Source organism: Pipistrellus hanaki (assembly GCF_964339955.1).
Source record: "Pipistrellus hanaki genome assembly, chromosome: 3".
NCBI lineage: Eukaryota > Metazoa > Chordata > Mammalia > Chiroptera > Vespertilionidae > Pipistrellus > Pipistrellus hanaki.
Window position 1 is genome coordinate 27,168,103 of NC_140505.1, and position 17,081 is coordinate 27,185,183.

The 17,081-nt window shown below is 45.9% G+C and overlaps 1 protein-coding gene across 7 annotated transcripts in view; it reads right to left on the reverse strand.

Moving 5' to 3' along the window:
- Positions 1–17,081, reverse strand: part of ARHGEF7 (Rho guanine nucleotide exchange factor 7) — a 132,766-nt gene that overhangs the window by 98,035 nt on the left and 17,650 nt on the right. For 5 of the 7 annotated variants that reach the window (XR_014794688.1, XR_014794689.1, XR_014794690.1 and 2 more), the window contains exon 2: positions 2,042–2,128. Coding sequence is in view for 2 of the 7 variants with exons in the window: in XM_084879818.1 (XP_084735944.1) it covers positions 2,042–2,128 (87 nt within the window). In the remaining 5 variants the exon portion in view is untranslated. Of the gene's footprint in view, positions 1–2,041; positions 2,129–2,316; positions 2,389–17,081 lie in introns of those variants that run through there. The other 2 variants (XM_084879821.1, XM_084879820.1) reach the window with 2 other exon arrangements.

Sequence of the window (17,081 nt, forward strand, 5' to 3'; positions counted from 1 at the left end):
CAGCACTGTTGTAGATACTTGGGATATGTCAGTGAACAAACTTTTCTAATACATCTATAAAAACACTCTCAATTATAGAAAAATAAGGATGAGGATTTTTTTTTAACACAACTTTTTTTTTTAAGGCAATGCTTTACAAGTCTTACACTTAAGTTATCTGATTATAATCTTAATGTGCAAACCGGGTTTCATATGTACTATATAAACAAAACTCATTAGTTTGAAGAGGATAATAAAATTCCACAAGAAAGGTAAAGAAAAAGCAAAAATTGCTACCAGCAAAGTATATCATCAGAGCCCAACAGGGAAATGCAATGATAAAATGACATGGTCTTTGGAATCTCCATTCTAAGCCTTCTCCCTCATCTGTGCAAGGTTTCCTCGCAGACATCAAATACTCCCAACAATAGAATGTCTCAGTTTACAATCATTCATAAAAACAGTATTTCCATCTCTATGAATGTCTACGTATCTGATTTCAAACAACAGATAAGCTTCCCTTACAACCTTCCCTCTTAGAGGGAATGACTTCTAGCTTTTCCCCTAAGAAACCTACAATAAGAGACTGGACAGAAAACCACTATGGATCCATCTTACGTAACAGGTTCCGTCAGAGATGCTTTCACACACTGTTAGCTAGGAGCTCAGTATCTCACTCAGTTCTCAGATAAGGAAACAAAGGCCAAGAGTGTGGTAGCACAGAGAAGCCAGAGGAGCACAAGATTTAACCTGTTAACCGAGCGGGACCTATAAATACGTCAAACAGAAACACTATCGGGAACGGGTAGGAAATATGAATACGTCCTTGAAATATATGTTGTACCCTGAGAGGGACGGTATATATTTTTTGTAATCTTTTTTTTTAAAATATATTTTATTGATTTTCTTACAGAGAGGAAGGGAGAGAGGTAGAGAGCTAGAAACATCGATGAGAGAGAAACATCGATGAGAGAGAAACATCGACCAGCTGCCTCCTGCACACCCCCCACCAGGGATGTGCCCGCAACCAATGTACATGCCCTTGGCCGGAATCGAACCTGGGACCTTTCAGTCCGCAGACCTACGCTCTACCGCTGAGCCAAACCGGCTTCGGCTGTAATCTTTATAATTGTTTGTAAAATTTATAATTTTTTAATTCGATGTTTCCATTTTTTTGTTGGTATTCTTTTCTATTTGTTTGTAACTTTGTATTTTACTTTGTGCTTTATATATAAATAAATGAAAAATATATATTTTATTTATTTTAATTAAGTATAAATTTAAAAAATAATAATATAAAATTACGTCCGCTGGGTGTGACATACTGACACGTCCTAGTTAAAGAGTATGCGCCCGTTGTACGTTGCATAATTAAAAAGGGAACTCCCCGGTTAACAGGTTTAAGCACAGGACTAACTAGAGCCACATCAGTCTGTAATTCTGAAGTAAGTGCCCAGCTGGATTTCTGGACCGAAAGCACTACCCCAACATGAAGGCAAATCACATGTGAAAATAAGATGAAAAGGAGAAGTTTCCAGAGAGCATCCCCTGAAAGGCCGTATATAGTGCAGTGACAAAACCTTCAGCGACACACACCGCCCGGCGTCCTCCCCAAGACACAGGTTGGCTTGTCTCTGATCTAACCATCAACTGTTAGAGGGAAAACCACCTAATTCGTGGAAGAGAAGAAACACACGGAGGAGTGAGGCTGGAAGAGGGCTGGGACCCGTCTTACTGCAGCCCGGCGGTGCCTCTCCCCCTTCCAGGCACTCTGCCGCGCGGACCCAGGCCCGGCTACGGGTCGCCGGCGGACCCCTAACAGCAGGTACAGCCGAAGCAAGTGCCAAGGAATCAGGTCGCGCCCGTAACAAGCAGCTGTCGAAAATGTGTCACCTGCACCCCAAGCTGCTGGACCCATTTTTTCCTCACCGCAAAGAGGGCCAACTTTAGAGCTCGGTCCGGCGGCTCCTCCCCGCCCGGGGGCCGCGCTCACACCCCGGGACGCCGCTCGCTGGCCCCCCGGGCTCCCGAGCCCCGCCGCCGCCCGAGCCCCGCCGCTCACCTCCAGGCGCAGGGAGGCCCCGCAGCCTCGCAGAAACTCGCGGATGTTGCTCAGACACTCGCTCTCGCTGCGCGGCTCCGGGTAGACCTGCAACACAGAGCACAGCCGCTGAGCACAGACGCCGAGCACCGCGGGGGGCCGCGCCGCGCCCCCAGGCCACCCCGCCGCGGCCCCGGAGGCAGGGAGGCTCCCCGGGGCGGGAGAACCCGGCGGCCCAGAGCGCCCCCGGCCGCCCCCGCCACTCGCCCGCTCGCCCAGCCGCCGCCTCTCCTCACCCTCTTTCCTTCCTCCGGGCTGCACCAATCTCGGCCCCCTTCCCTCAACAGGAACTGGAGCGAGCGCCGGAAGTGACGTATTCAGGCCGCGCCCCGCACGGCCCCCCGCGCGCCCGCTTCCGGTCCTCAGTCTGGCCGCCTACCTGGCCCCACGCGAGACCCCCTCTTCTCGCTGTCGGGTCCTCATCCTCGGACCCCGCCCACCTGGCCCTGCCCACGCGCGCCCTCCTCCTCCTCCCGGCACCTGGTCCTCATCCTCAGACCGGCCCACGAGCGCCCTCCTCCTCCTCCCTGTACCTGGTGCTCCACTTCAGACACGGCCCCCTTGGGCACAGACTGCCCCGTCCAGGGGAACGCGGGTGAACCCGACCTCGGTGGCTTGAGTAACCCCGAAGGGGCTGTAAAGAACCCAGTGTTTCTTCAGTTCTTCCCCACCGTGAGCTCAGGGGAGGGTGGAGTTAGCATTTTAATACGATGGTTTAAAATAATTAGCAACATAAATTATGCATATTGGGATTACAGTGCAACGTTTCTTTTCCCAAATACAGAGCCTGTGCTTCATGAATGATTAACGAAAATAGCCGATTACACAGTCAGCGAGTAAGTCAGCTGGAGGGAAATAGTGGCCCATGCGGCCTCCACCACAGGTGAAGAGCGGGAGTGCGGCTCCGCAGACTGCCTGGTGCTTGGTCCTAGGTAGAACTGTGGGCGCCACCGGTCACACAAGTAAATAATTATGGACAGCCTCCCAAGGCCAGAAACATGAAGGAAACCAGGAACAGTACCAGTTACAAGGAAAATCGAGGGAAAAGCCGGAGACATCAGAAGAGCTTTTTGCTGTATGTGAATTTTGTTTTGGCAGTTACACCAAATCATCATCCAGATTTCTAGCATTTTTAGGACATTCAGGCCTTTTTGTACTGTTCTCTAGGGAGAAATTAGGACATTCCATCAGTTCTCTGGAATACTGTGGTTTCATTTCAAAGTGCTCAGGTCTTTTAGAATTACAAATCAAAACAAAATCAGCATGTTGAGAGGTGTGAAGAGGGAGGAAATGTAACTTTTCTTCCCCTATAATTTAAAAATTCTTCAAAGAAAGTGCCAACATATTTCCCACCAAATTTTAACAGATTTGGGTTGGTTTTTTTTGTCGACAGTAGAGTAGAACATAAAAACCAAAGCTTCCTCCTAGTTCATTTTGCTCCTCTCCCTAAAAAAAAAAAATTTTTTGAAAATCTATGTTCCAAGTGTGTAGTTAACATATAAAGTATTCATGTTAAATAGTTGCAAAGTATTAGGTTATGACATCCTATGCATGGGGCGGGGGTCCCTCGGCCCAGCCTGCACCCTCTCACAGTCCAGGACCCCTCTGGTGATGTCAGACATCCCTCCAGACCCCGGCTCCTTACCACCTGCCTGCAGCGGAGGCAGGAGAGGCTCCCATCACTACCACATCACTACCACTCACTGCACTTGGCAGCCCTGAGCCTGGCTTCTGGCTGAGCAGCGCTCCCCCTGTGGAGGCACACTGACCACCAGAAGGCAGCTCCTGCATTGAGCGTCTGCCCCCTGGTGGTCAGTGCCTGTCATAATTACCAGTTCTGCTGTATAGTCAATTTGCATATTAGGCTTTTATTATATGGGAAAAGGATGACTCTCAATACAAGATATAATACCCATCCTCCATCTAGAAAAAAATTATGAACATGCTCTTCTTTGAAAGTCACAAGTTTCACCTTAATTTCTTTCTCCTTTAATTTATTGCCTTCCCACTTAATCCACAAAATTGTATTCTAAAATTATATATATATTTGTGCTTGAAAATGTTACTGATAACACTTTTTGCAAGAGACCCATATAAATACAGTTGGTCCTCATTCACTGATTCTATTTTCAAATTTGTCTACTAGATAAAATGTATGTGTAACCCCAAAATCAGTACTTGCCACACTTTCTCAGTCATTATGAACATGTACATAGAAGTGGAAACTTTGAATTGCTTTATGCACACATCTCCAGCTAAACGTGAACCAAGGCCATGCTCTGCACCATCTTGCTTTAGCTCAGAATATAAAAAAATGTCCTTTCACTAGTGTTACATTTTTGTTGACTTGACCATTTTAAATGGCCCCCAAGAGTAGCAGTATTAAAGCACTGCCTAGGGTTCCTAAGCACAAGAATCTGTAATGTATCTTACAGAGAAAATATGTGTTAGATAAGCTTCATTAAGACCTGAATTATAATACTGTTGGCCATGAATTCAATGTTAAGGAATCAATAAAACAATATATCCATTTAAAAAAAAAAAAAGATTTGCAGATCTATGCATGCAGCTGTTCCAGAAAGTGCTAAAGTAACAAGTGTGTGATGCAGCAATGGAAAAGCAGCTAAATTAGTGGATTTCTGAGATGACAACCAATAAAAAGAGTGTAGTAGACAGCTTTGTTATGAGGCTACAGGCCAAAGAAACTTACAGTCATGTTACCCCGGGTGAAGAAACTATCAAACCTTTCTCAGCTAGTGCAGGCTGGCTTGCAGGTTTCAAAAGGTGATAGGTACCACATGGAAAAATGTTAAATTTGCAGGCAAAGCAGATCCTACAGATCTGGAGGCTGCAGAAGAATTTTTAAAAATATCTGCTAAGCATTATACATGAAAAGGGCTATATGGAAAAGCAGGTTTTCAATGCTGAGGATTCAGGCTTGTTCTACAAGAATGTTGGCAAATGGACCTATGCAATGCAAATGGCTTCCAAACCCTCTGGCTTTAAATCATGCAAAGACCCATGCAACCTTGCTATTGCGTGCCAATGTCAAGGTGACTTCAAGTGCAAACAAATAATGGTACACAGAGCACAAAACCCAATAGCACTTAGAGGAGAAAAACCTGAACCTTATGCCAGTCCCCATTGGAGGTGGAACAAAAAAGCATGGATGGAGTCAGGAATATTCTGGAATTGGTTCAACAACTGCTTCATCTCAGAAGCTGAATGCTATCTCCATGGCAAAAACCTTGCCTTCAGGGTTTTGTTCCTTTTGGATAATGTTCCAGTCCATTGTCACTTAAAAACTCAAAAATGCCCACCCTGACACAGAAGTTCTCTTCATGTCCCCACAAATACTGCATTTCTCATCCAACCTCTCACTCAGCACAAAAAAATAGCATTCAGCATTTGTTTTACAGCAAGGAATTATAGATGCAGCTCACACCCAGAGAAGCAAGAGTAGGAACCCCAAGCTTCTTCCCAGGGAACTACACTCAACATCTCAGCAGCATGCTGCCATACCTCTGAACTGTGTGCGCATTTGTGCTTTATTCTGATTTACTTAATGCATCCATTAGCAAGATGTGTCCTAAGGTTATGGCTTTTTCACTTGATGCACTACAGCTGACGAAAGGTTTCAGAGGAAACCTACACTCCAATAGCAGAGGAAACCTGTATGTTGAAATGAAAGGAGTTTTATGATGTAACTTGATTCTTTGAAGCCTTCAGAGTTGCACAAAGTCCAGATATAATCTATCATAAATACACTTTAAAGCCATCAGTTAACAGTTTGATTAGTAGTAGAAATCCGAGTAGAAATAGAAATCCCTGAGCTGCAATTCCAAGCATTAGTTATTCAATTCTAATAAACTAGGCCAGTGGCCACTGTCTTTGCATACAATATGCCACGGTTGCCTAATCCTCATAGCTTCCAACTACACGGTAACATTTAGTCTAGTCCAATGGTCAGCAAACTCATTAGTCAACAGAGTGGCAAACTGTGGCTCACAAACCACATGTGGTTCGCGAGCCGAGGTTTGCCGGCCACTGAACTAGGCTTTTCCATCAAGAACTCTAATCAGACAGAGACAGTCCGAAAATTATTGTAATTTTCCTTTCAAATACAGCTTTTGTATTAAATATTTTATAAAGGGTGTGTCTGATATTCAGAATTTGCTACAAAACTAAGTCCTGAAGCAATATTAAGGTCAGACTTCAGCGACCTCCACAGCTGTCCAATTTCCTCTCCTCTCCTCTAATACCCACACCACACTGAGAACCAGCTCCACCCTCAGTCCACACAAAGCGCCAACTGCCTTCTCTCTGACTCTGAAAGTGTTCAGAGAGTCTTAAGTGTAGAGAGAAAGTGCATGAGAAAAGAGAATAGGCAGTTCTCTGTGGTAACAAGTTCAGTATTACCACAACTCAGAGTATAGAAAACTTAGTTTATACTATCTGGGAAACACTTAACTCCCAGAACCCTAGTTCTCACAGATTCTGATTGAGTAGGTCTAAAATACAGCCCAGCCAAAACCGATTTTGCTCAGTGGATAGAGCATCGGCCTGCAGATTGAAAGGTCCCAGGTTTCATTCCCGTCAAGGGCATGTGGGCACATCCCCAGTGGGGGGTGTGCAAGAGGCAGCTGATCAATGATTCTCTCTTATCGATGTTTCTAACTCTCTATCCCTCTCTCTTCCTCTCTGTAAAAAATCAATAAAATATATTTTAAATAAATAAAATAAAATAAAATAAAATATAGCCCATAAGTCGTGTGTGTGTGTGTGTGTATGTGTGTGTGTTGTGTGTGTGTGTGTGTGTGTGTGTGTGTGTGTGTTTGAAATTCTCCATCTGACTGATTTGCAGCTGATTTGGAACCACTGATGCATTATAACAGTTATTTCTCAAATGGACACATGCATCAGAATCACCTGGAGTAACAGACTACTAGGACCTCTCACAGAGTTTAAACTCTAAGTTTGGGTGAAACCCAAGAATTTGGATTTCTGACAAGGTCCCAAAGATGCTGATGGTACCAGGACCATATTTAGGGAAGTAGTGGTATAAGTAGGCAGCTATTCAAGAAATCTCCTGGCCAAAACCAGTTTGGCTCAATGGATTGAGCGTCCGCTTGGGGACTGAAGGGTCCCGGGTTCGATTCCGGTCAAGGGCATGTACCTTGGTTGCGGGCATATCCCCAGTAGGGGGTGTGCAAGAGGCAGCTGATCGATGACACTCTCTCATCGATGTTTCTAACTCTCTATCTCTCTCCCTTCCTCTCTGGACAAATCAATAAAATATATTAAAAAAAAAAAAAAAAGAAATCTTCTGTACAGACTGATTCATTTGCCTCTCAGCATAACCATTATGGGTTGTCTCAGTTTAGGTTATTACAAGGGTATTTCTTGGATCACATGATCTCACACATCTGGAGGAAATAATGAACAACATAAACTGATGAACAAAAACAGACCCAGAGAAAGAGAAGCAGCGATCAGACTCTCAAACCTCAGAGGGAAAGTAGAAGAGTGTGGGGGTAAGGGAGAGAGATCAACCAAAGGACTTGTGTGCATGCATATGGGCCTAGCTAGTGGCCATGGACAACAGGGGGTTGGGGGCATATGTAGGGAAGGGGTTGGGATGGGAATGGGGGGATAAGGACAATTATGTGAGACCATAATCAGTAAAATAAATCAATTTTTTAAAATAATAATAATAATAAAAAGAAATATTCTGTTTTTCCCCCGTTGGCAAAACAATTCCCAACTACAGAACAAAGGTCTCCCCAGGTCTCTGCCACCAACAACAGCCTCATCGCTCCAACTACAAAGCATCACCTCCTCTGAATACCTGTGGTTCTGTCTGCAGCCCCCACCATGCAGGTGGACCTACTGATGAGTGTCTTATCTTACCCTGTTGGACAGAAACTTCTTGAATGCAGGGGCTCATGGCACGTCCCATGAAATAGTCAGCAAACATGACTAAATGATCTACCCACTTAGGCCAATGAATTCACTAATCCCGGAGAAGTGAGAGAACCTTAGTGTAGAAAGGTTCTACATTCAAGGCAGATCTGTTTTTTTACAGATGACCTGCCCAAAATTATTCAGCTTGACCTATCACCAACCTGCTCTGTGCTCCAGGATGCTGACCTGTGAGGACTGCAGCAACTGGCTCCCTCCCCAGTGCATTGGTTTCTGGTGGAATTCAGCCAACTGGTGGTCCTCACAGGAACCAGGCCGGCAGCCACCCTGCTGAGCTGCAGGGATGTGCTAGAGCTTCTCACAAGCTCTGACTATGCGCTTCCCACCCCAACTCTGCGTTCAGTACCATCACCTTGGGGACTTGGAATCAGGTATGATGGAAGTGTTTACACCCCAGGAACCAACAGACACTACAAACCAGGGATCCTCACCGCAGAGCCCATTGGTAAGCCTTTACCATCACACCACTGGCTGTGTTCCCTGACTGAAGACCACAGCTCCTGTCAGGAGCCTTCTATGGCTAAAGCTCTCACTGGCTCCAGGAACCTGCTTCCCCCATTTTTCCCTTCAGGCCTAGGGAGGCAGTGGCTTCCCAGGATACTTCCACATCTTAGAAGGTTGTCCTTATCCCTGCCCACACTTTGTAAATAGCCTCTTTATTAAACTCTTCCAATCACCTCTGTTTAGCAAGATGTTTTCTGCTGTGACCCAAACCTACTTAGTTTCCTGGTGGTAGGTATAGTTAAAAATAAAACCCAGTGTCCCAGCAGAAGATGGGATATAATTTAGAAAAAGGATTAAATCAATTATAGGACCTACACAAAACAGAACACCTCCCACCACACAGTCTTTTAAGAAGAGGCAGTTTTGTACACTGACTAGGGGCCCAGCGCACGAAATCACCCAAGACCCAGGACCCAGAGTCCTATGGGAGGTGGGACCCAGAAAGAGGCCGCCACCTCTGCTGCCGCTGTGGGAGGCGGGACCCAGAAACCCACCCGAGCCTCTGGTCAAGTCCTCCAGAGTCAAGTCCCCGCCCACCCAGCAACGCTTGCCACACACGCAGCCTCCTGCTGATTGATCGTTATGGTGTGATGGCGTGATGACCACAAGCTTTTTATATAATAGATACTAGAGGCCCATTGCACAAAATTCATGCACTTGGTGGGGTGGGGTCTGAGAGCCTGACCTGTGCCCTCTCACAGTCCAGGAACCTCACTATCGGTCACCCCAAAGAGGTAGGCCCCGCCCACCTGGCCAGGGCTCTGCCATTGATTGCCCTCACAGAGGGTGGTCCCGGTCACTCACCACAGCCCGCTGGTCAGTGGCCTGGGCAGGGCAATCATGGGGTGATGGCTGGGCCCCCCGACCAATTGCATTGCACCCACCTTGGCTGGCCTGGCGCCAGTGGGTGTCATAGTCTGGTCATCTAGAAGGTTGTCTGGGCAGTCATTCTGTTGTTTGGTCATTCAGTCAATTTGCATATTACCCTTTTATTACTATAGATGTTATAGGAAGTAGGGTAAAGGAACATAGGGAATAGTACCTATTACATGCTACCTTTTGTGTAAAAAAAAAAAAAAGGCAAGAAGAAAATGCATGTGGGTGTTCAGAAATGCATGCAATATCTAGGGAAGCACATGTTAGATACTTTGAACAGAGGTTGCTTGCCTCCAGGGAAAGGAAATGGGGCCCAGAGGACAGGGGAAGAAGGAAATTTGCTCTTTAATTTTTTTTTTACTCTTTCAATTTTGTACCACATGCAAGTATGATTAAGTAAATATATTTTTTTAAAGGAGCAGCATCCCTCACTAGTGTTACTCAATGGTTAGAGCATCAGCTTTAGCACTGAAGTATCTTGGGTTCAATTCCCAGTCAAGGGCACATACCTGGGTTGCGGGTTGGATCCTGGCCCCAGGGGGTGCAGGAGGCAACCAATTGATGTGTCTTTCTCACATCAATGTTTCTCTCTCCCTCTCTCTCTTTCTTCCTCCCTCCCTCCCTCCCTCTCTCTCTCTCTCTCTCTCTCTTTCTCTCTCTCTCTTTCCTTCTCTCCTCTCCTTCTCTCCCCTTCACTCCTTCCCTTCCACTGTCTAAAAATCAATGGAAAAGATAACCTTGGGTGAGGATTAACACAAAAAAGAAGAACTCCAATCAAATGTCCTGCTCAGCCCACGGTGCCTTCCCAGTCATTAGCAAGCTGGGCCATCAGTGTGTTGGGGTCTCTGCAGGGCCAACCTCCACCACTCCAGGCCAAGACGCAATGCTCTGTTTAACATCCTGAGCTCATCTTCTAAAAGCCTAATTAGCACTTATTGATTCATCTAATTTTTAATTACCTGGCAGCCACCGCTTTATTTTAATTAGATTGCAGCTCTCTGCTGGTCAGGGATTGAGCACTTGCATAGCGCTCTGTGCTCATTCACAGTTAATAATGTTCAATGGAGTGGAAATGTAGGTCGATAGTGCTCCCTTGGCAGCCTACTGTGCAGCCCTTCCTCTAAATCTAACGGGAAACAAATGAAGCACCCAGCAGAAATTGCAAGGATTTAGCTGCTACATATCTTCCCAATATGCATAGCCTAGGATCAAAAGTAGTTTATTAAAAGAAACTTAAGACTTTAACAGAATATATTTTTCTTTTGCTTTCTTTCTTCAACCTATCCAAAAGCCCAAATCTTGCATGGATGCTGCAATCATCTGGGGAAAAATAAAATGTCAGTATGGAACTAGCCAAGTTATAAAGGGCAATAAGAAACACGAATGTACAAAATCCCCAGTTCCCAAACTAAATTCAGATATCCAAGACATGTGAAATGTCAAGGAGAGGCCCAGCTTAAATTAACTCATGTGTCCCCTGAGGTTTGGTTCCCACATTTTAAGTCCTTCAGAAATGGTAGTGTAACCTTCCAAATTCATACCATCGCCAAAAATGGATTTTTCTTTAAATGTAAGCATAAAACATTGCCTCAGACAACCTAGAATAAACTTCTCCACTGAGGTTACATGTTGTTCCCCCAATAATGTCAGGTCAACACAGGCGGATGTGTATTAATCGAGTGAGAGCTCTCTGGCTGTGATCAGTACGCCAGGGAAGCAGAAACCCAGGGGATGGGCCACAGTCAATGTCTCAGAACGTTCTTTAAGCAGAGCCACTTCCTATGCTTCGAAGGATCTTGATACAAGAAACCAGAAGAGTACGAATTCATAGGACAACTTAAATTGGGCCTCATGGTCAGAGAACTTCCTTACCTGAAGTTGTCACCTGTTCAAAAATGAATAATCATCTTCTTTTTCCTCTCCCATTCTCATGCTGGTGACCTAATGAAAACAGCCCATATATGATGGCATAGCATTTTGTAAATCTGAGCCACTTTCATTTTCTCCTTAAGCTCAGTGTCTATGTTGTTTCTGATCCTCTGCCCCACATTTCCCCTCCTGCTGAACACCTGTCAGAATGGTGGGTGGTATCTTCCTGCTGTCCATCCGTGGGAAAGCCTATGGAAAAGGCCTGTGGGCTGGGGGGAAGGTGCTAAAAAATATCTAGAGCAGGAATTGCTGTGTGTTCTTTTTATTTTTTTTTTAATATATTTTATTGATTTTTTACAGAGAGGAAGAGAGAGGGATAGAGAGTTAGAAACATCGATTAGAGAGAATCATCGATCAGCTGCCTCTTGCACACCCCCTACTGGAGATGTGCCCACAACCAAGGTACATGCCCTTGACCGGAATCGAATCTGGGACCTTTCAGTTCCCAGGCCAACGCTCTATCCACTGAGCCAAACCGGTTTCGGCTGCTATGTGTTCTTATAGTGTCAGTGTGGCAACAGGGCCGAGAACCTTCTGGGAGGGAGGAACACCTGCAGTCAGCTCTCTGAAGGGGACGCCGGTAGTGGTTGAGTGTCACAACCTAACAGGCCTACCTGTGACCAAGGCACCGCAGGTTAAAATGCCAGCTCCTGTCCTACAGCCACGGAGGGTGTCCCACTATTTACATCTATGTTCTCCAGTGTCTCAGAGGGTTTTAGGCCTGCCTGTCCCTGTTTGTCCCACCCTAGCTATTCATGCTTGCTTCTGAACCCCTTTCCCATGGCCTCTCCACACACAATGAAACTGGGGGGCCAGAGTGGGAGCTAGAGAGCAGCCCACTGCCTTGTGTATGACCCTCCTGCCTAAAGGAGCTGTTTGTGTGTAAACTGCCTGAGAAGCTGCACTGAAGGCAAGTTAAAGCCTCGGAGCCGGAAGGTGGAACACTGACCACCTAGGGAAAAAGTTCTATTTTAACCCACATGGCAGCCTGTGAAAGAAGGCTGGCTGACTTTGGGGAGAAACTGGGAAGCAAAAGGGAGCCTTCACTTGAAAAAGAACCTGAATAAGGAAGGGGGTAGGAAACAGCTGAGGGCATTTGCTGGGAAGCAGGCCTCTATAAATAGCAGCTGAGACCCTCCCTGGAGGGAAAGGCGAGGCGAATGCTCACAGCTTGGAATACTCGCTCTGTGAAAGCCACTTGCACGAGCTCGGCAGCCAGCTGAGACTTTCATTGTAACTCTAATCAAAAGGCTAAAGGCCGTTCTCTCAACACTCCTAAGTGTCAGCAGAGAGTGGGCTGAAAAAGATAGGGCTGTGGCTGTGAAGATGTGTAGCTGTCCATATCTGGGAAATAAGTTTTTAAAAAAACCGGGACCGGTTTGGCTCAGTGGATAGAGCATCGGCTTGGGGACTGAAGGGTCCCGGGTTCGATTCCGGTCAAGGGCATGTACCTTGGTTGCGGGCATACCCCCGGTAGGGGGTGTGCAAGAGGCAGCTGATCGATGACTCTCTCATCGATGTTTCTAACTCTCTATCTCTCTCCCTTCCTCTCTGTATAAAATCAATAAAATATATTTTAAAAAATAAATAAAAATAAAAATAAAATAAAATAAAAAAATCACTTAGAACAGTGGTCAGCAAACTCATTAGACAACAGAGCCAAATATCAACAGTACAACGATTGAAATTTTTTTTGAGAGCCAAAAACCAACTTCTGCGCACGGGCCACGAAGTTTCAACTGCACTGTATGTGCGCGCGCACACGTAGTATTTTGTGAAAGAGCCACACTCAAGGGGCCAAAGAGCCGCATGTGGCTCGAGAGCCGCAGTTTGCCGACCACTGACTTCGAAGAACTGACATTCATCAGTTAAAATAAGCTGCCAGTGTATACTTAGGAATTACATTTCTCCCATGTTACTATAACTGTAATGTCTCACTTCATGTTTAAAATTTACCTGTCACATCACTCCTGTGCTCAAAATCCTCAAAAGCGCCCCATTTCACTCAGCAAAAGCCAAAGTCCTTTAAGAGAATGAAAAGACAAGCCCCAGACTGGGAGGAGGTATCTGCAAAACACACATCCAATCAAGGACTTGTACCCACAACATACAAAAAACTCCTAAAAGTCAACAATAAAAAAAATAACAACAATAACAACAAAAAAGACAACCCAACTCAAAAATGGGCAAAACACCTGAACAGACACCACACCAAAGAAGATATACAGATGGGAACTAAGCATATGAAAAGGTGCTCCACAGTAAATGTGACTAGAGGCCCTATGCACAAAATTCGTGCAAGAGTAGGCCTTCCTTCCCCTCCCGCCCCACCCCCGCTGCCGGCACCCGCTTCCCTCTGGCACCCAGGACCCAAGCTTCTCTTGCAGCCCCTGCTTCATCCAGAAGATCATCCAGAAGTCCAGAAGGATGTCCAGTCTAATTAGCATACTACACTTTTATAATCATAGAAGATTAGGGAAATGCAATGAAAACAAGGGGTTACCCTATGCACCATCAGGCACCAGTCCAACACTGACAATACCAAATGCTAGTGAGGATGTGGACCAATAGGAATGCAGAATGGTACAGCCACTTTGGGAGACAGTGTAGCCGTTTCCTACAAAATTAAACATCCTCTCACCATATGATCCAGCAATCACATTCCTTGAATAAATTTGCTGTACCCAAATGAGTTGAAAACGTATGTCCATGCAAAAGCCTGCACACAAATGTTTATAGCAGCTTTATTCATAACTGCCAAAAACCTGGAAGTAATCCAGATGTCCTCTGTAGGTTAAGGGATAAACAAACTGTGGTACATCCAGACAATAGAAGACCATTCAGCGCTAAGAAGAAACGAGCTATTAAGCCACAAAAAAAGACATGGAGGAACCTTAAATGCATATTACTAAATGAAAAGGCCAATCTGAAAACGCTGCATGATTCCAATTAAATGACATCCTGGAAAAGACAAAACTACAGAGTCAGTAAAAACGATCGGGGGCTTCCAGGAGCTTGGGGGAGTGTGGGATGAACAGGCAGAGCACAGAGGATTTGGGGGGCAGTGACATTATGGATTTGTCCAAATGCTCAGAATGTGTACAACACAATGTACACTCTGGTCTTTAGTTAATAATACGTCAATGTTGGCTCATCAGTTATAACAAGTGTACCACAGGTCAAGATACTGATAACAGGGTAAACTTGGGAGATGGGGAAGGGATATGTGGAATCTCTCTGTCCTGCTCAGTTTTTCTGGAAACCTAAAACTGCTCTAAACAATAACGTCTATTAATTTTTTTTAAGTCCAAGTCCTTCTGATGGCAGAGCAGGCCCTGCACAAGCTGCCCCCTTGTTCCCTCTGTGACCTCATGGGCCAACTGCTACCTATCCCCCAACTCACACTGGCCTCTGCTGTCCCCGACTTCCAGGCTAGCTCCTACCTCAGGACCTCTGCACAGGCGCTTCCTCTGCCTGAAATCCTCCTCTCCCAGTCACGGCACACCTTCCCTCACATTCAGCAAGTCTTTGTTCAAATGTCACTTCTGTTGTGAAACTGCAGCATTGCCCTGATTGCTGGCCCTCCCCATCCTCCTCACTCTCTTGTTTCTCTCCATAACACCTAACACCCATACTATGTAATCTACTTGTGTACTATGTATGTTTGCAGAGCATCTCCCTGAGCTATGAAATATGTGCTCCATATGCAGAGTATTTGGGCTATTGGAGGAGTGCTATATCTCACAGCTGGCATAAACCAGCGCTTATTATTTGTTCAGCAAATTAATGAATTACGGACCTACACCCACGACACTAATTAATAACCATAAATTACTTGATCACAGTTAGTGAAAGTGAAGTTTATTGATACTGACATAGCACCTAGAACCAAAAGGTATATAATTGGTTTCATATGAGAATTGAATACTTGAGACAGGGACTATAACCTGAAAAAAAAAATCTTGGAAATGTAATCACCACGGGCAAAATGATACAGAGAAAATATGCTCTTGGGTTTTACCATAAACCCTCAATCCCTTTCTGTGGTGATTGACAGATGCATCTTGTTACCACAGGCTCTGCCCGAGGCCGGCCGTCCAGCTGCTGTCCAGCTCTCCCCGGACTGCCCCCGTTCAGTGTCCAGGGCTCCGTTTTCTCTGTGTGTGTATCAGGGCATCGGTTAGCCGGCGCTGCCGAGAGCCAGCACTCTGGTTTCAGCTCTCATCTCTCTATCGCTAAGGAAAATCGCTGGCTCTAAGATGGGTTCCCCCTAACCAGCTGCTCTGCTCCCGCCGGCCTCCTCAGGCTCCTGCCGGCCGGGCGACACTTTATGCAGCCGTCCACAGACCTGCATGTTTAATAAGGTTTCCTTATATTGGTTTTCCTACGCTTCGCAAAGGGGCTGGAACAAGCTGATGAGGCCTCATGTGATGCTGACCTTTCAGAGATGAGAGTCAGGCAGAGACACAGAACAAGGAGGAGAAAACAGAAACAAAAAAGAAAAGAAGAAATATAAAAAAAATAAAATAAAAAAACAAGGAGGAGAGAGGGAGGGGGGAGGGAGGGAAGAAGAAAGGGAGGGGGAGAGGGAGAAGGAGAGGAAGAAAGGAGGGAGGGAGGGAGGGAGGGAGGGAGGGAGGGAGGGAGGGAGGGAGGGAGAGAGAGAATGAGGAGAAGGAAGGAAATGAATAAGAACAACTGCCAAAACTGCAGTAATGTTATTATCTTTATTACTAGTGGCCCGGTGCATGAAATTCGTGAAATTCGTGCACATTAAAAGGGGATTAATTAGAGGAAATAATTTAATATTGCTATTTGCCCTTTCTCTATAATAGAAGTGTCAGAGATTTGCCAAAACCTGTTTGGCTCAGTGGATAGAGCGTCAGCCTGTGGACTGAAAGTTCCTGGGTTTGATTCCGGTCAAGGGCATGTACCTTGGTTGCGGGCATGTGCAGGAGGCAGCTGATTGATGACTCTCTCTCTCATCGATGTTTCTAACTATCTCTCTCCCTTCCTCTCTGTAAAAAAAACAATATATATATATATATATATATATATATATATATATATATATATATATATATATGTATTTTAAAAGAAGTGTCAGAGATTAAAGTAATTAGTAAAATGTATATGAAAACCTTCCTTCTGTCGGAGTCTGGGGCTCACCATGGGACCCAGAGTCAAGTCCCCGTCCACCCACATGCACCTCAAAATTGCGTGAGACCCAGACCCAGCTGCCCCCTCCCCACTGGGCTAGATCCAGACCTGGCCAGTCCCACCCTTGTCAAGCCCTGCCGGGCAGGGGGAGTAGCCTCGGTCCCCTGGCCTGGCGCCAGGATGGGGGGCGTGGCCTAAAGTCCCATCAAGTCCCACTTGTTGGGGGGCACGGCCTGAGGTCCCCCTGCCTGGTGCTGGGGTGGGGGAGGCAACCTAAGGTCCCCTAGCCCAGAACCAGGACAGGAAGTGCACCTTGAGGTGCCCTGTCAAGCCCTGCAGGGTGGAGGGGTGTGGCCTCAAGTCCCCTGTCAAACCCCACAGGGGCAGGGGAGGGCACAGCCTCAGGTCCCTGCAGATTGCTCGTTAAGACTCCTTATGGGAACTTGGCCTCAGCTGTGGGTGCAGCCATCTTTGTGAAGGAGTGACGGTCAGTTACCACATTCCCTCCTTATTAGATAAGATTGCACATTGTCATCTATTTTGTCCCATG